The sequence below is a fragment of the Aulonocara stuartgranti genome, assembly GCF_965226115.1.
Source record: "Aulonocara stuartgranti genome assembly, chromosome: 6".
Taxonomy (NCBI): Eukaryota; Metazoa; Chordata; class Actinopteri; order Cichliformes; family Cichlidae; genus Aulonocara; species Aulonocara stuartgranti.
The window spans coordinates 14,498,319-14,516,916 of record NC_138944.1 but is presented as its reverse complement, the minus strand read 5'-3'; the positions used below and the strand labels follow the sequence as shown (position 1 = coordinate 14,516,916).

General features: G+C 41.4%; 2 protein-coding genes across 2 annotated transcripts; both read right to left on the bottom strand.

The window, feature by feature from the left end:
* Positions 1-1,142: 1,142 nt before the first annotated feature.
* Positions 1,143-13,849, bottom strand: srp68 (signal recognition particle 68). The gene is made up of 16 exons (XM_082537662.1): positions 13,670-13,849; positions 13,195-13,261; positions 12,734-12,847; positions 12,344-12,539; positions 11,361-11,443; positions 11,126-11,235; positions 10,923-11,002; positions 10,639-10,779; positions 5,042-5,140; positions 4,814-4,878; positions 4,173-4,326; positions 3,928-4,022; positions 3,579-3,708; positions 3,123-3,198; positions 2,988-3,037; positions 1,143-2,240 (listed from the first exon to the last, which is right to left on the bottom strand). The coding sequence occupies exons 1-16, from the start codon at positions 13,755-13,757 to the stop codon at positions 2,013-2,015; spliced, it is 1,776 nt and encodes a 591-aa protein (XP_082393788.1). The 5' UTR covers positions 13,758-13,849; the 3' UTR covers positions 1,143-2,012.
* A 508-nt stretch (positions 13,850-14,357) lies between these two features.
* Positions 14,358-18,076, bottom strand: polg2 (polymerase (DNA directed), gamma 2, accessory subunit). Its single transcript, XM_082537663.1, has 8 exons — positions 17,185-18,076; positions 16,536-16,641; positions 16,204-16,309; positions 15,863-16,048; positions 15,425-15,562; positions 15,239-15,319; positions 14,982-15,082; positions 14,358-14,888 (listed from the first exon to the last, which is right to left on the bottom strand). The coding sequence occupies exons 1-8, from the start codon at positions 17,660-17,662 to the stop codon at positions 14,723-14,725; spliced, it is 1,362 nt and encodes a 453-aa protein (XP_082393789.1). The 5' UTR covers positions 17,663-18,076; the 3' UTR covers positions 14,358-14,722.
* Positions 18,077-18,598: the final 522 nt, after the last annotated feature.

The following is an 18,598-nucleotide window of genomic DNA, read 5'->3' as shown; positions in this document are numbered from 1 at the left end:
TGCAAATATACTTTAATTACCAGGCTGGAAACTACATGAAATCATACGATCCCCTCATTTCATTACTCTCGTCACACACACACAAACGTTTCCAGCATCTACAGATTATAGCTATTTTGTTTTCCAGGCTAATCGAGGTAAAGTGCTGGAACTGTTCCAGCCCATCCATCTTACTTAGCGTAAAAACACATGAGTAGGGAAGAGGGGGGGTGAAGACAAAATTAAGCAACAAAAAAAAAAGAAAAAAAGAAAAAAAAAGTTAAACATGTTAGTGAGACTGAAACTGTCCTTTCCTAGTGTTTCACCAAGTCTCACAGGCAAACCAGATCACATAAAGATCAGGGGTTTCAATACATCCCGACAAATATGTAAAACAGAAAATCCACAGACATGTCAAAGGTGATGAAAACATTTTTGTAGTCCTTCCCATGACAGACAGAGGTGTGGTGTTGGCAATGCGATGAATGAAAGGTTGCTAACAGCTCCTTCAGTGTCCTGATGTCTGCCACTGTCCTTTGTAGATAAATACACACCATTAAAAGCTTTACAGTAACAGATTACAGTCTCATGAGCTGAACCTGCCGTCAACAAGCAGGTACCATTTGAAAACATGTAGCAGAGGGACCTTTAAAGAGCTTTCTACTTCCATTTTGTCATTAGTCATGCTAGCCCTGTCCCAGTTTCCTGAATTCAGAGGCTGGGTTTCGAGAGGCTTTGGCGCAATGACATAGGACGACAGAGAAGAAAAAACAGAAAACCACAGACTGGAAAAATTTCTTCTTGCGATTATTAAAAGTACATCACATCTGCAGATGAGGGACAGCCCTACACCTTTGACAGTGACAGCTTTGTTTGTTATGATGTGGTGCCCACCCACAGGGCACTTAGGAGGAACTGGATGTTGTACATGTTCGGATCCTCGCCGCTACTAAATCACAACCAAGTGGAACAACTAAAGGACTAAAGGTGTACTCACACTTGTCCTCGTGTGCCTGCACTCAGGCCTGAGTATGTTTCTGGAGGTTATGCTCTGAAGATTTTCTTCCAATTTTTCCTTAAACCCAAATTCAAACATCTCCTCTCCACTCAGAGACACGTGCTACAGTTCACGTTATAGAGTTTAAAGTTAAAGACAGGCACACTTACAGTGAAACCTTGTTCTTTATTTACCACTGATTTATTGGTTAATAACTGAGATGTTGAAGCAGCGTTTCAGCTACGGACCCATGGCCACCTGTTTTCTTCTAACAGTTACACACCAGTCAAAACAACTGAACACTGGGAGGAGCAGCTCAGTGCGAGTACACTCTTAGGCACCTGAGCAAGCTGACATTTCTTGTCCCAACACAAGGTCTTGTGGCTGTACAGTGTTTATGAGGATTTTTATGCCGTCAAAGCAACAAGGGGCAAAGATTAAGAGGACAAACTTTAGTTTGTGATGACAGATGAAATCATACAGATGATTACAGTTTGGTCAGCTATAGGTCTTGTAATTAATGTTGAGGCTGATGAGATCAAAACATATCTTTTTGTTTTTAGAGGGCTAAGAAAAATGCAGAACAATCCATTTACAAAAGGAAAAAAAACACAATATGAAGGCGCATTTAAAACACAGGAGGGAAAAAATGTAATCTTTTACCGTGAGATTGACAGCTTGACTTCACTCATCAAAACCACGGCATATTAATGTCTTAAAAGTTGCCAACACCTCCATTGCTCAGTTTAAGGAGGGAGCCTGTATGCTGTGAAGCCATGCAGGCTGATACGATTACTGAAGCTGGATGTGGACTTGGGTCATAGTGCTACCATTTCATTAATCTTTCCGAGAAGACTATATTGACTCCGTCTTCCTCAGAACTGCCAACTCCAACCCCTCTGCACATAGGCACTAAAAATTAAACATAAAAGACAAACTGAAATGATTCTAACTAACAGCTGACCCAATTCTGGCTGGTTGCAGTAAACTCTGGGCCCTGTGGCTCTCACATGGAGGTTGAAGTGTGGGTTTAGGTTTAGCTGCCGAAGCCAAAAATGCCCTTGATGTAGCCAGTCAGACCGCCCTTGCCCTTCTGTTCCACCTTGTCATCCAGCGGTGGGAAGGCCACATGGTTAAGAGCAAGGTCAAAGAACAGAGGCTTGCAGGGGATTGGCTGGAAGTCGGGTGGGAACTGGACCAGACTGGGCTGTTTTCCGACGAGACTGGGGTCAAAGCGGAAGGTCTCCAGGTGGTCACAGAGGGGCTACGTGAAAAAGAAGTGAGGAGATGAGAGCACTGGAATCATAGGGAACAGAAAGTTCAGCTAAATGAAGAAATAAAATAAAAAAGCAGCAGAAAATGGAGTGATGACAACCTCATCAAACTGCATTTCTTGTCATAAATGTTAAAATGGCAGATCACATCAAGCATGGACACAAATTAAAATGATGAGATTAGCATATGTGCAAATAATCCCTTGCTGCTCCAAACACTCATTTTCCAAAAAGAGGATATCCCTAATCTCAGCTCTGTCTGTTAGAGCACAAGCCCCGCCCTTTGTTCTTCAAATATTGTGTCTGTGATGGGCAACCAATCAGAAGAAAGCTGGCCTGACACGAGAGGAGCAGAAATTGCTTGCGTTAGGCCAAGGCCAGCATGACAGATAAGATTTCGAACTTTGACTCATGCAACTAAAGCTACTGCAGTGCAGACTGTGACAGATCCACTCAAACTTATTCCAGTTATTGAAATTCCTAAAAATTAAGTTTTATCACAAAAATAGATAAACGTTAAATGACATCATCAAAACCACTTTTCAAGTTTTTATGTTGCAGTTTGTTAGACGCAAATATACAAATTAAGCTTCACCTCGGCTCTTCAGGAGTAATATGACCGATAAGTAATTAATCCACAGAGCTCGTTTATTTTATTCGTACAGACACAAACGTGCAAGAACCATGTGTCTGTGTACGGCTGTAGTGTTGAGCAGCCTGAGGCTTCCTCCTCTTACCGTGTTGTCTTTCACCAGCTGCTGAGGAACTTCAACTATCTCGTCGGTGTCTGAAACACAAACACATCTCTTCAGGACTGTACAACAGAGAAGACGACTGCTGGTTTAACTGTTTAACAACTTCGAGGTTCGCACCTAAAATGGCAGCAGCTTGAAGTGAGTATTTTTCAGCGTTGACCTCAGCAATGAGCTCCTGGACATCGGGGAGATCCTGCAGAAATTCATGATGAATGTAAATTAACGTAGCGCAGTGATATTTTTGTTAAACTTTGATGTACCGTGTGTTCGGGTCTCATTGCATTTCCCTAACAAACAACATGGTTTGCTGCACAGTTACTTATACTAACTAAAAATCTAGCAATTTATTAGTGTTACTTAGAACAGATTAGCAGGCATCTGCATCTTTGTGATCCATAAAGCTTTTTACCATAAAGCTTTTTAATAACATCTATTTGTCTAAATATAATGTGTTGTAAATAACTAAAATGGCAACCTAGATAAAGATGAGGCTTTGAAAAGAGGCCTCCACAATGAGTAACGCCATGACTCATGTTTGAGGTGTGTGTGTGTTTGCTTGCATGTTAAACCAACCTTGAGGCTGTTGTTGAGGCTCTTGGCCTTAGATTGGACTTCCTTGGCATATTTCAGCACCCTTTCATACAACACCAGCGCCTCACTCCACTTCTTCACTAACACATAAGACTGGGCTATAAAGAAACACCTGCAGGAGGCCAAAGAAAGCAGCTCATTAACAACATGTGGGTTTATGAACTGCAGAAGCTTTCATGGAAATGTGAAATGGAACAAAGCTTAGAGATACTTTTCACATTAGAACGCAGGTGTATTTGCGATTGTAAATATGACACTTGTTGCACTGTTTGAATTTCAGCTGCATTGTTTGATGCAGAACATGTTGAAAACCAGGCACAAAAACACTGACCTGTAGGCCTTGTAGACCAGGGTCTTCAGGGACACCTCCTTTTGGAAGGCGTGGTCATCCTCCAGACCCTGCAGGGTGGAGAGCTCTGCCAGACTCTGGATAGTTGGAGGAGGTGGTGGTGGGGGAAAAAAACAAAACAAAAACAAAAAACAAAACAAAAACACAAGATGCACATCATGTAACTATGGTAACACAAACATCAGGCTGTACACCTTAGAGACAGAACTTGATAACAGGACATTCACCTGCAGGATGATGTCATACAGGCGGATGAGATCCTGTGGACGGGGCCCCCTCTTGTTCTCGTCGGCCTCGGGCTCCTTCAGTTTGGCCTGCAGAGTATGAGCCATGCTCTCATTCCTCTTCACCAGTGTACACAGCTTAATGTAGGTCAGGTAGCTGGGAGAGAAGAGCAGCAGTGATTATTCACTTACGGCGTGCGATCCCTTTAAACTCATCAGGTCTGTAAACCTCGGCTGAATCAACTGCAGACATCGTCAGGAACCATTAACATGCCTCACAGGCGCTCTGCAAGTTGAACCAGACTCACCCGACACGTGTTCAGCCTAATGATGCCCCGACCTGACAGGTTTATACATGTCTGTCTATCAAAAGATGTTAGAAGTTGCTAGTAATGTTTCCAAACAGCCAAATGTTCTCCGATTTCATCCTCCCAAAAGTGAGCATGTGTTTGTAATTTCACAATAAACTGAAGATCTGTGTGTTACAGTGTTGTCTGCATGAAGAGACGAGGAGGGGAATGATCAAAGTGTTATTGACTTACTGAGATAAGTGGTAAAGCATTTAGCTGCAGCTATAATCCTATGACTGACTAACTTAACAGAACCAGGAGTAAAATCGAAGTACATTTTTCTTCCTTTTTTACCTGTGCAGGTACTGCAGGTTGGACACCTTCCCAGTGTCACCATCAGAGCTCCTCTCTCGCTGTTTCTACAGTGATAAAAAAATTGATAGATTTACAAAAAGGAAAAAAAAAAAAAAAAGCTCTTTAGTTGAACCTTCTAGCATTCCCAGTTTCAGGTATTTACAAGCTACATCTTCACCACCTCTCATTCTTGTCAACATCACAGCTTTTCATCCTGCTGAATCTTACCGCCTCAGTCTTGAGCTCCTCTTTCACTGCCTGGATGGTGTCTCTGCACTCGGCCAGCAGGGTCTCATACAGATGTTCTTTGGTTTCCTCATTAGCTGCCTGAATGACACAAACAGATCCAAAGATGAGGATAAAGGAAAAAAAATAAATGTAGAACTTACTGAATAGTAGAGAAGGAGGGAGACGGGCGTGTTTCACATTCTAAGCAGAGAAACGTCTCAGATCGTACCAGCACGGTCTTTACATTTTTTCATCATAGATTTAATGCAACTAAACGTCTAAGTTGGCAACAATGAGGAAAACCCAGGGGGTGAAGCCTATGTGTGAGAATGGCACATGCTGAAGATGAGATGATGTACAATAGATGACTCTGGAAAGTAAAAACAGAGTACCTATCAAAAATGCAGGTTCAGCAGTAACACGACACACTGAACGCACTGAAGCAGTTTTTCAGCCTCCAGTTTGGCTTCCATGTATCTCCTTACTTCGATTCAGCTCTCTGTACAGGTCAGCTAGGAACATACTTTAACACTTTCAGTTGCTTTTCTTCTGCTTTCTTGTAGCTACAAAGACTGCTTTCAGCTAAAAGAACACTCAATACTCTGAGGCCATCCTAGGCACACACAGGCAGAGCGGAGAAGGGGAGGAAGCAGTCGCGCCTCTTAACATGCAGACTGAAAGTGGAGATGTTCACAAATCCTTTTTATGCTTTTTGAAGAATAACTTCCAAGCAGATTTACGCAGCGATAGCAGCCATTTAACCAGACTGATGAGATTTGGCTGAAACTTGATCAGATCATAAAAGGTTTCTACCAGATTGTGCAGACGTATCTCATTTAAAACGCGATCAAGCAAACATTTGATGCATGTAACAGTTTTAGTACTTTGATACAAAGAGCAACAGTTAAAGCAGGAATGCGACTGACAAACTCGGGGAGAGACGCAGGTATGTGGCCCGGCAGGCTGCTGATGCATTCCTGCACATAACTCATCAGCAGTTAAGACACTGTATAGTTTCAGGGTTCAGGTCTTTAAGAATGACACGATTGTTCATCATCTAAGCCGTCTTTCATCACCACACTAATACAACAGGCCTGTGTTAAACTGAGATAGTCTCAGAAAGATGCAGGATGGGTTTTACTAACACTGGAAAAAAAGCAAAGTGAGAGCAATAAAACAATTACAGAAGGACTGATCACTCATAAAAATATCAGTTTTAAGTATTTAAAAGATTTTGTGGATTACATTACTGTGTCTCTGTTGTTGCGAAAAGTTGAGAAAACACAGTAGAGGAATGTTACAAAACAATTCCTTGTGGTGGCAAACCTGATAACAGATTGTTCACAAGCCTTCTCTCTCCCACCCAGAAAGGTGATGCTGCTACGCGTTTCACACTTGTGCCAACACCCTAATAAGGCCTAGAACAGCCAGTTCTACCTGTTGAGCATTCTGTGCTGTTCGGCAGGAGGGCTGGATGGATACACTGGTTAGAGGAGGAAACAGCCCTTCAACTAGGGTTGACATTTGGCCCTACAGTGTCTCCTGTCCCCTGAGGCCACAAGCAGAAGAACAGGTGCACATTGTGAAGCTAAAGGTGCTAGAGCTGTGACACAATATAATGTGCATACTATGCAAAAATCCTTTAATTGTGACCAATAAGAAAAGCCAAATGTGATAAAAACTGCCAGCGCTGCAGTTCTTCTCCACACAGTCACTCACAGCCACCTTTAACCGCCTTTTATGCGACAGTCAGACCTAAAATGCTCCATCTGAAATGAGCTGCTGGGTGTAGCCCTGCATTCATGTGCGAGGTGAAATGCGTAGAATGCAGTTGTGCGATGAGAGCAGCTGCATGCCTGAGACCTGAGTGGCAATGGGTGTGACAGGTGTGTCTGCAGGGTGTGCTGAGTACTCGGGCACAAAACAGAAGTAATGAGCTGTGGCGACAGCGAGGGGACATGTGATACTATCAAGAACAGAGTGCCACCTACTGAGATTTTATGGAACTGCACTGAGTGCTCTCAGGGTTGTTTTATGGTTTTATTAAACTGTTTTAATGCTTGACGAGTACCCGACAGCCTCCAGCAGGATGAAAGATTATTTAGTTAAGAAGAGACTTTTATGCTTTTACTTATTTCCTCTCATATATTCACTTTTACTTAGAGCTGGGCGATAGAACGATAACGATATGTATCGCGATATAACTTTTACTCGATAGAGAAATTAAGCTATCGCGATAGACCTCGCCGCTCTTGTCCTCTTAAGAAAAAAGAAAAAAAAAAAAAGGTCAGCCGATCCAAATTCAGTAGCGCAGAACTGAACCAATCACAGCCGCAGCGTCACGTTGCGTGACTTGCTACGTACAGCACAAGTGCCAAGCCGCACGTGTGTTTGTTTGGGAAGCAGCCAGCGGGTAATGGAGCCAGCGCGTAATGGAGGAAATGAGTGTGCCGACTAGAAAAATCAACCGAGCGTGACCGAAGAGAAAACAGTTGACGGTTCCAATGCCGGAGAGATTGTCGAACGGAAGAGCCATAGAAGCTCCATAGTGTGAAGGTATTTCGGCTATTTCAAGTCTGACAAAAAACAGAGTAGCGTGCACTGTAAATTGTGCCGAAAGCAAGTCTGGAAATACAATAAACTGGTGCATGCGTCACACTGTGCGCCGCGTTATTGTTTCGGTGAAATGAATTTCTACAATACTGTTACTGTTAATTCTACTCTCTGCAGTGTTTAAATGCTTACATATACACACAGTTACTGTCCCTCCACACATACGACTCGGTTCTGCTTCTATGCCCCAGCTTTGTTTACTTTTTCCCACCGAGGCTTCTAGACTTCTGATTGGCCAACATTTCTGCACGGTTAGGAATCTAGCGCCACCTGCTGCTTTGGCATGTTCATAGCAGCGTTTTCCTTCATTTCTGCCTTTATGTGTGGACGGGATTATTTTTTAAAACGAAAACGGAAAATCTCCGTTTTCAAAAATACCCGTGTACGTGTGGACGTAGCCTCAGTCTCTGACTGGAAGCGCTAATTCGTCATTCGGCTTTTGTCAGACTAAAGTAACTGTTAAAACTGTTTGAAAAGCTCAGCTATACAACAAGGAGAGATTGAGAATTTCCTTTTAGTTCTCAGTTTATTTGATATTGACAAAAGTTAGTCAGTTTTGTCTGTTCTTCTGTAAAACAAACTAAGATTTATTTTTAGAATTAATATTTTGTTTTTAAGTGGAATTGACAATTTAGTCTGTTTCGTTTGTTCTATTTTGAAACTTAAACGCTTTAGCGGCTGCCTTTTGTGTAGTTTGCAATATTTGCCTTTATTTATCTGAAAAAGTCTCATGTTCCTTAAGTACATCTACCCTGTTGAACTTATTATGGGAAATAAATATTTAAAAACAAGCTGCTGATTATTTCACATTTTACTTGTGAGCAACGGCACATTTAAATCTTACAAATATAGTTATTTGGCTTATATCGTGATAGATATCGTTATCGCCTGAAATGAAAAAAACATATCGTGATATGAAAAAATCTCATATCGCCCAGCTCTACTTTTACTGTACCGGACAGTCACTGAAAACATGCAAAGGTTTTGGATATCGAGCTCATCTATATCAGGGATGTCAAACTCATTTTACATTGTGATCTGTTTACATACTTTGATCTTAAGCGAGGCGGACAAGTGAAACTCCCCTTGCTGTCATTGTAAACAAGTGGAACTACACATTTAATCAATGAGACATCTTAATAAAAGAAAAAGTATTTTCAGTACATGATAAAGAAATGCCGCTGTAGTAAATTAAAGAATCTGTCAGCACGACTCTTTAGGCTTAAATTACAGAAAATTAATATGTAAAATTACAAAAAGTTATAAAACAAAGTGTTAATTCACAGAAATTTTAATTTTACTCTGAATTCACTGAAAAAGAACCATAGTTTCTTTTATTTCTCTTATAGATAGTGAAAGTAGTCCTTTAATTGCTTTAACTATCACTTAATTGTGTTGTTTTAGTATGAATGGTCACATACGAGGTCTTAAACAGATGGAAAAGCTGCCAAACTTATGAAAATATAGTTAAAACACTTAAGACATTTTCCAAGTCAGTCCAACAGGTAAGACTGGAGTGTCTGTACCCAGGAATTATGTTTGTCACTACCTGATCTATATGCAATTAATCCTTATAAGCTTAAAACTCAAATCAAGGCCCAATTTAAGAATGAAAATATAGAAGTGGGCCTGAATTTGGAAGTGAAAACAAAAATAACAGGCTCGCCTTCTAAGGATATAAAAGGCATGTGGCAGCGGAGAATAAGAAACAAGGTTGAATTCATTACATTAAAACATTGGCATTTATAAGCAGTCTAAATGGGTCATATGAGCACACAGAATCAGTGTTGTGATACATACTGGGTAGTCTCTGATAGTAGCTCTGCATGAGGCAGTCAGGAAACATAAGGAGGGGTAGGGCTGCTCGATTATGGCAAAAATGATAATCACGATTATTTTCACTGAAATTGAGATCTCGATTATTTGACGATATTTATTTAACAATAACAATGTGTTGAATAATGACTTTAAAGATTGTCAAAAATAATATAAAATAGTGTGCAAATACTGATAACAGTGCAAATGTTTGCAATATAAAAAATAAATGAAAAATGTAAACATCTATGTTTAGTGAACTTTGCAGTGTTGCTCTGTGGTGCAGCTACGACACTGTAGCAAAGTTTACACACTATGTCTACTTGATCCACGTCTGACTCCACGAACCCATAATATTTCCACACCACTGAAGTTTTTTTTTACCTCTCTTTTCAACCAACGGCAGTCACTCTCCTCTCCAAATAACTTCTGCTTAGCTTTCCGAGCTTCCCTCGGGTCCTCTTAATCAGCGGTCTCCAACCCCCGGGCCTCGGACCGGTACCGGTCCGTGAGTCGTTTGGTACCGGGCCGCGAGAGTTGAGGCTCAGGTGTGAAATGTATAGTTTTCAGGGTTTTTATCGGTTTTCAGCGTTATTTTGTTATCGTTTTTATCATTTACTCGGTTTTCCTGGGTCTTTTCACGTGTGTTATGAATAAGCCTTTTTTTCGGTACCGGTACTAGTTTTATTTTGTTGTATTTATCCGCGACACCTTAAAGGCCGGTCCATAAAAACATTGTCGGGCATAAACCGGTCCGTGGCGCAAAAAAGGGTTGGAGACCGCTGCTCTTAATTGTTGTGACACGTGTTCGAAATGCAGAGAGGTGCGCTTGATTTGCCACACGGAGAGTAAAGCACGAGGGAGGGGCTAATAATCGGCTCAGTCATTTTTAATGATTGTTGAAAGCCCAGATCGTAATCGTGATTAAAATTCGATTAAGTGAGCAGCCCTAGGGAGGGGTAATGACCAGTGATGAACACGATTATATTTGTACTACAGAAGGAATCTATTCACTTATTGTCTTTGAGTCAATGTCTCTGCAGTTGTTTCCATTGTTTGCAGCCCAAGAGACATAGAAAGGACAACCAACATTAGGAGGTGCAACAACATGCGTTTCCCACTGAGTTTGTTTATATGCTTAAAAAAGAAGGAATGTGTGAGAGGCTGACCTGAGCGATGGCGGCCTCGTTGTCTGCCAGACCCAACAGGAAGACGCGAGCCTTGTCAATCTTCACAGGCACCGTGCGTCCTCGCCACTCCACTTCACTCATAGTGGCCGCCTGCTTGGTTCGCGCCTGAGTAATCAGTGCCTTGAGGGAAACAAAACAAACCCTTCTGGATGTAGTACACGATTACACAGCTGTGTAATATTCTTGTTTGGTATGTGCTCCCCCCAGCAGTTTAATCATGAATTACAGACTGATTAACAAAAGTTTTACCCCTTCGTGTTTACCTCTAGTTTCTCAGCCATCATGCCACCTCCTCCACCAGTCAGCCTCATCTGCATCAGGTCATTGATGGCATTCTGATCACCTAAAATCAAATACAACCAGGGAGTGAGTGTGTGTTTGTCAGTGTGCAGAGGAAGGACTGAACTCAGGATCGGTGTTGTGCATCAACAATGACACTGAGAAGAACGACTACAGCAATGCTGACCAATATTGTAAGCGCAGTAGCGAATGTTGGGCGATATCTCGTCTACACGCTGGCGGTACAGAACTGCCAGGTCCTCAGTGAAGGCACTGGCCAGCTTCTCATAAATGGTCCTGACAAGACAAAAGTATTTATCAGTGGTTTAAAAAAAGTGAAAGAAAAACAAACAAGAAAACCTCCCATTATTAAAAGAAGAATTAAAAAACAAAAAACAGAGTGCAGTAATGTTAACGCTCACTTGCACTTGTTGAAAGCCTCCATGGCTTGTTTCCACTCCTGCAGCTCAAACTCCACCATTCCAGTCAGGTATGCAGTGTAGGCCTGAAATAACACCACAACACATGATGAGGAGCTCCTCTGTTCATTCCCTCACCACACTTCATCAACAGTAAAGGTGGGAATCACCAAGACTCTCCATGATATTATCACATTATTTCACTCATGATATATTATTGTGATTTAACATTTTTGTGATATCTGCAGTAGCAAGTACTACAATTTATCATCTTCTTTCAACTCCAAATTATGTCTCCAAAGTTAGTTAAACTCATTTTTTTTCTTTTGTTGCAAAATAAGTACACAACACTGTCACTAAAGTTTGCTGTAGAAGTTGCCATAAGACAGAATCAGTCTGCTTTGAAACTGATATCAGTCTGCGATGGAACAGGGTCAAGTTGGCAGTTACATACATGGAAATCTGTTGTCTACGCAGACAGAAATGACCCTCTTTTCTACAAGAATATAGCCAGAATACAATCAGCTGGCAGCCAGTTTAGTTGAGTCCCCTCAAGTTGTGCTCACTGACACAGAGTCATTCAGACCGCTGACAATCTGTCTGCATTTATAGATTAGAGAAAGCAACTATTCACAATCCTCTGCCAATTTCCCTGAATAACTGCAGTCAATCCAAAGGCACACTGCAACTGTTTGCAGAAAGGCTGCCTCCTCCAACCTTTCAGCCCTCTTGTTCAAAGTATTCCAAAAGTATTTTATTGATTAAAATATCAATATTTGGTGTCCCTGTGTAGATAAAATATCGTCATGAAATATTCTGCACTGTTTTTCTAATTAACAGTGTTTGAAGTTCTCAAATCTTACAGTTGAAAGACAACAAATCGAAAAGTTAAAGTTATTCATCTCTGAGGCTGGGACCTCGCTGCACATCCACTTGTTATTCCACACACCTACACGGGTCAGTTAAGATGAATTTGACCTGTGTACCTGTGCCTCCAGTTTAGTTTTGGCGTCCACACGGGGGCTTTCGCAGAGCTTCTCCAGCTTCTCACTGTGCTTTGCAGCCTTACGTAGTCGTGACAGCAGGTGGAAGCGCTTACGTGGCTCTGTATTGGCCTCCTGCTTCAACTGCATGGCGTAGCTCCATGCACGCTCTGCTTCCATCAAAACCAGCAGAAGATACCTGAAAAAAGGTGGCATAGCTGTATAAACAGTTTGTTTTTTTATGTGAAAGCATCAAGCCGCTGAACTGTTCCACATCAAAGCAAAGTGATCTGTTTAAGTGTTTCAAACTGGAATTTCCTTAATGTAAAGGTTCCCAAACCAGCAGCCAGTTAACTACACGTGAATGACCAGTTAAAATTATCTAAGTCTAACCTGTTATCAGAAAGCATTTCCACAGTGACTTTCTTCCCAACAAACTTGTGTCGGTTTCCCATCTTGAAGCCAAGAGTCTTGCGGAGGCGCCGTAGCCTGCGGGAACAGTAGCCCCTGGAAACAGACAAGGATTTTTTTAATTCTACATTACAATAAATGAAATACAACATAGACAAAAAAAGTCACCACGAAACTTAATATGCAGGAAGATCAAAGAACATAAATTATCTATCACTATATCTTAAACTCCGCAAATATGAAAATGTGGCGAAGATAGGTGGACATCAAAAGCTTTGAGTTTAACTTTAATCCACACCTGTTCCATTTAACTGCATTAAACCATAAATCTGAGCCCAGCATTGTGAACAGAAGTCTCATGTCAGTGTCTTTACATTGGGTGGGAAAACTGCTGCACCACACACAAATCTCCACCCTGTAATGTATGACCTGAGCCAGCTCACCTGTATCTCTGGTAGTCTCCATGCCTGAGGCCGTGCTGCTGCTGGGATTCTTTGATGATTTGCAAGACTGAGATTAAACTTTAAGGTACAAACCTTATGTAACCATCACACACGTTACTCTGAGGGGCAGTTAACCATTTATTTTCAAGCATGAACGTTTCAGTTTTGATAGCAGTTATTGTATGCAAGCACCAAGACAGGCTGTTTTAACTATTGTAACCGCTAATGAAACTCAAAGATGACATCACATAATAGCTAGCAATCTTAAAATATGTCCTCAGACCCCCAAAATAAATTGTGAATACATAAAAATCCCCATTTACCACTGACAGCCTGCTTCAGTATGACACGTAGCCTAATAACCGCTAGCTTATCTTCCAACTGAGTTAGCTAAAAGCTAACGTTAGCTTAAGAGCGTGAAACATGCTCGCAGAGGGAAAACGTCAAAGAGCACGTGTCGTGTTCTTAAGGATACTTTCCAGTCCGAGTCCTCCATCCGGTAAGTTTTCTTTATTTTCTTCCATTAGGGAAACTTTAGCGTCGTTTTGCTTGTCTGCGGCCATCTCTACACGCTAACAGCTAAGCGGCACACATACACACATGCCCAGTCAGAGGTGCAGCCAGGGACCAATGAGTGCGCAGGGAGGGGCAAAGGGGCAAACTTCGCGAGACTTTGCTGATGTGCCTCATGATTCAGTCGATTCATACGCCCCACCGCCCCCGGAACAACAAATAAACAAAAACAATCTAAATAAATTAAAAATACAAAAACTTTTATTCTTCTTATTATCATTATCAATACAGCTACTGCTATTAATTATAATTAGAATAAATTATATCATCATAAAATTAAACCACCCCTCTTTGCCTTTAGCTTCCTCCCACAGAGCAAGTAACATTAATAATATTCAGAGGTTATAAAGGGATAGTCACCAATGTACTGACCAATTTATTTGTGTTTTATTATAGCAGTTTCAGTCCTCTGTACCTGTGTGGTATCATGCTGTATTTTAACTTTATATTTGAACTAAACTACAGTTTACTAATACGGTAAGGCTATTTTCTTAACTGCTTGTTCCATTATTGTGAACAGTCTTTGAACCTTCAGGAAACAAGAATCAAAATTGCCATCAACAACCAGAAAAAACAATACAATATAAATATTAAAGAGGGATTCCATATCTTTTAATAGAAATGTAGAGACAAATCCAAAAGCTTCCTCCTCCGTGACCACTATGTAGCCACCAATTACGCACAGATAAATAAACCTGATATAACCATGTCAGTGCCTTGAATGTACTGCGAAGAGACTGTAGGATCAGTAAGAGCTGAGTTAGCAAAGTTAAGAATACAAACTCTTGGGGTACATGTATACACACAGTGGGTTCATGTGCACCTCTATCCCAAAAAGTCTCTTATTTTTGGACCGCTCTGAGGAAATATGTTTCACAAGCATATCCCTGACCATAATTTTGTTTTTAAAAGGAATGCAAACTCAGGCAGGTGTTCGAAAAATCAGCAGGGGCATTCAGATGTTGTCAGCTGCAGAAATGTATCTGAATAGAAAGTTTTTGATCTCCGAGATGTGCATGGTCTCTTTGATGGTTGTGTCTCTGCTGCGGACCTGAAGAAGGCCACTTTCCAACGTGTTCTCACCGATGATGATGGTGAAAAGAACGCCCATCTCATCGTATCTGCATTACATCCACACAGAAACACACAGGCACGAGTTTAAAGAAAGGTAACGTAATTCAATTTGCATTATGTGCTGATTTAACGGCATTTACTTGGCATTCAGCTGCTCCATTGATGTTGGCAGAGTTTCAAGATATCCAGGCCACACAGAGATCTTTGCTTCCAGGAACTCCTGCAGAAGGCCTTCACAAATCTGAAGAAATATATTTAAAACACTTTTAATGCAATTTGATGCAAGTCCACAGAAGGAACACATTCAATCAGATCCTTTTAAGGTGAAAAATGTGTATTTGCACAGAAAAACTCCACAAAGAAAAAGCATGCAACATGTACTTCATGTTATCATTACCTGCCTCAGCTCCACAGTGGCTCCTCTACCAATATTTAAAGCCACTTTAATGGGAACCAACACTGGATGCAGCTTCAGCACCTGAAATCAACAGTGCAACAAATCTCATAAATAAAAGTCACGCCACAAATAGGAAACCCGCTGACAGTTTTTCTGCACGTGCAGCGAGCTGTTAAGCACAATCACCTTTCTCTGGTGCAGCTTTTTCTTGCTCTCTTCTCTCTTCAGCTGCTGGAGTGAGTTGGACAGAAACGCCATCGCACCACGGTCCATGTTTGCGGTAACGGAGACGACATGAGGAATAGACCTTCGTCCATCTTGATGCTGAAAGAGGTCAGGTAAGAGAAATGACACTGCGTGTGATTAAACTGAAGAAAAGCAGCAACAGACGAGCAGCTGCCCGTGTTTCTTATGAGACCTGGTGGTTCTTCTTCCTAAAGCCGTTTAGTTCAACTGAGATTTCTGAAAGCCTCTATCAGCTGGGAGCTAAGGGAATTTTTGATATCAATTTGACTTCCTGTTTTAAGACATTGTCAGAGAACCAGAGCCTCTGCAATAGCAGCTTAGGAACATGACTGAATCTCGATCCCGACTTAAAGCACACTCTAAAAGAAGCAGACGGACCTGCAGTTTGGACCGGTCTCCTTTGTGTATGTGCAGCAGCTCGGCATCTCCTCGACTCCACAGTGTCTCCAGGACCTCCTGACCCCACGGGAAGTTGTAGATGATCCTCACACCGCGAGATGCCGCCTGTTCGAGCTCCTCCTGCTGGACTTCATTGCTGCTGAAGTCGGACGGGGAGAGGGCAAACTGGATAAACAGGACGAAACAAAGAGAAAAGCTGAGTTATTAATGTTTGTAGTTTATAAGGCTGGGAAAGTGTTCTTACAGGAAAATACATTTATGCACTGGTGCATCACACCGTTTTAAATTTGTCTGAGATGTTTCCCTCCTCAAAGACTCACTTTTCTCCACCACTTCAGCCTCTGTCGTGTCCAGTGGTCCAGCCACTGGGACGATGTGCGAGGAGAGCAAAACCACACTAGAGATGTTTGCGTGACCTCAGCTGAGCTGACAGAAAATAGAATATACAGTGTGTTAATATGACATACTTACCTCATAAGGTCTGAAAAAGGTTAATGTGAACTCATGAAATACTGTATTAATATTAAAAGTCTAGCTCAGATAAACAATATAAAGAAACAAAATCCCAGTGAAGTTTGTTTGAATTTTTATTTTTCATAAGTGTATCCACACAGACACTCACACAGGTAAGAAACAACAGACGAAGCCTCACCAACCAGAGCCTTCTGCAGGCTGGAAGCACAGACCCGTCTCAGCCAGACCAAACGGCAGCTTCCTGTTCACCAGCTCTAACGAGGGGACAAACTGCTCCAAGGCACCTGGAAACAAAACAACACGCGTGAACCATCAAGACTAATTTGAAAAAAATAATTATTTTTTAGTTTTACAACAATGTAAAAGACAGAGACATGTTAAACAGAAATGTTACTAGCTGAGTTTCTGAAGCTGATGAGCACTTTCACACAACACTGAAGTCCTGGCAGTATCCTTAACATGGTATTTCAGCTCTTGCCATCATCTTTCTTGCTTACTGAGTTTACTACAGTGTGAAAATAATATTCCAAGAACAGCTCGTTTCCATTCACCTTACTCAAACAAAAGTACCACAGTGTTGGCATCAAACTGGACAAACAAGTATCAAAAGTATTCATAAACCATTAAAAGAAATACATGGAAGATCATAAAAGCAATAACGTGAAACAGTTGGTATACACGGTGACTTTGCTTGTAGTTTATAAATCATCTGTGGTGTCATTACTTTACTGTGCATGTTTAATGCTAGCTCTCAGTATAGAAATAAAAACGTGTATGTTATGCTCTATTATCATCATTATTTATTACAGGTGTGTGAGGCAACTTACCTTGCAGTAAGTTTGTTCTCATACTTGGGGACCTCTGCAGGAGCATGTGCACCTCCTCAGCGAGCCGCCCCTTGCTTAGCTGCTTCTGCCCAAGTCTCTGTTTCAGCTGTTCACATTCAACAATCCTCAGCTGGCCCTGTCCACCTGTAGGTGCTTCCCTGCTGCTGCTGCTGCTCAGGGTGTTAATCCCAAAAACCTGAGCTCCGGACCTAGTCACTGAATGCCACCACTGGTCCAGCAGGTTTCTCCTGAGCTCCGTGCCCAGAGGTCCATAGCTGCAGCACAGCCCGCGCTGAAACAGCTCCACGTTAGCGTGACCAGGAGAAACGAAGAACCTGTCCACGCAGAGCTGCAATAACGTAGTGACCTGGTCCACAGTCTCAGTCTGGGATGTGCTGCAGCGTCTCCAGCTGTGCCGCTTCAGCGTCACAGTGAATGCACTTCTAGACAGGATGTTTCTTACACACCGAGTAAACATGATGAAGAACCCGCTTCAGAGAAAGTTTCATTAGCAAACAACAAGCTTTAAATCCTGTAGATTTAAAATATTCGCTAAGTGTACGGTCCTAAGTGGCCGCATACCGCAGTGAAAAGATGAGTGCATACGGTGGTTTGAATAGTACATGTGAACTGGGCTCACTGTGTTAAATTCCCAATGAAAGCTAACTTTAGCGAACCTTGCTAAAAGCAGCGTCTACAAATACAGACGGCTGTCGGTGCATTTAAGAGTCGGACGGTTTCCCTGCTGTCACACATCTAATGTCCAATTAGCCGCTGCTCACACTTCACATCTCATGGGAGACACATATTTCAGCGTTAGCAACGTATCTGTTACATGTGGTGGGTGATCCGGAAATTAAATCCTTATATCCGGGTAAAGGAGACTTTCAAAATAAAATGGAAACATCTACATCCTTCACCGATTCAGTGATATGAGTGCTTTTCTGGCTCACAGATTAAACTTAATTCGGAAGTGAATGGAGGTGGTGATTGAGTCTGTATTCATTACTGTACAAAAACAAAAATAGCAGTTTAATTTAAATAGATTTTTTTAAAGTTCATTTATCTGATTATAGTGTACACTATGATTATAAAACTACAAAAAATGAAATTAAAAAAAAGGGTACTTGTAAAAATTATAATATAGTTAATAGAAATGACTACACCTCTGATTTACCTTTAACCAATCCTTGACCTTTACTGTGAAATATTTAATATGTGTATTTCATTTGATTTCAGTTGAAAGTGCGTTGCATAGATGTCGCCAGGTGCTTGCTCATAGGGTGTCTTCTGAATATCTGAGGTTTCTCTGTATTATTTTGGGGTATTACCAGTTAAAATCATCAATTGCACCATAAAACTTTACTTTCCATAGACATTCTCTGCGATAATTAAATAATAATAATAATAATAA

What these genes read in the sequence shown, in the direction of transcription:
- srp68 (XM_082537662.1), bottom strand. Translation starts at nt 13,757, where the DNA reads ATGGCCGCAGACAAGCAAAACGACGCTAAAGTTTCCCTAATGGAAGAA. An exon ending in AAACTAAACTGGAGGCACAG is followed by an intron (nt 11,444 to 12,343) that starts GTACACAGGTCA and finishes GTGTTATTTCAG; the next exon opens with GCCTACACTGCATACCTGAC. An exon ending in CTACTGCGCTTACAATATTG is followed by an intron (nt 11,003 to 11,125) that starts GTCAGCATTGCT and finishes ATTTGATTTTAG; the next exon opens with GTGATCAGAATGCCATCAAT.
- polg2 (XM_082537663.1), bottom strand. Translation starts at nt 17,662, where the DNA reads ATGTTTACTCGGTGTGTAAGAAACATCCTGTCTAGAAGTGCATTCACT. An exon ending in GGCTGAAGTGGTGGAGAAAA is followed by an intron (nt 16,049 to 16,203) that starts GTGAGTCTTTGA and finishes CTGTTTATCCAG; the next exon opens with TTTGCCCTCTCCCCGTCCGA. An exon ending in CCACTGTGGAGCTGAGGCAG is followed by an intron (nt 15,083 to 15,238) that starts GTAATGATAACA and finishes ATATTTCTTCAG; the next exon opens with ATTTGTGAAGGCCTTCTGCA.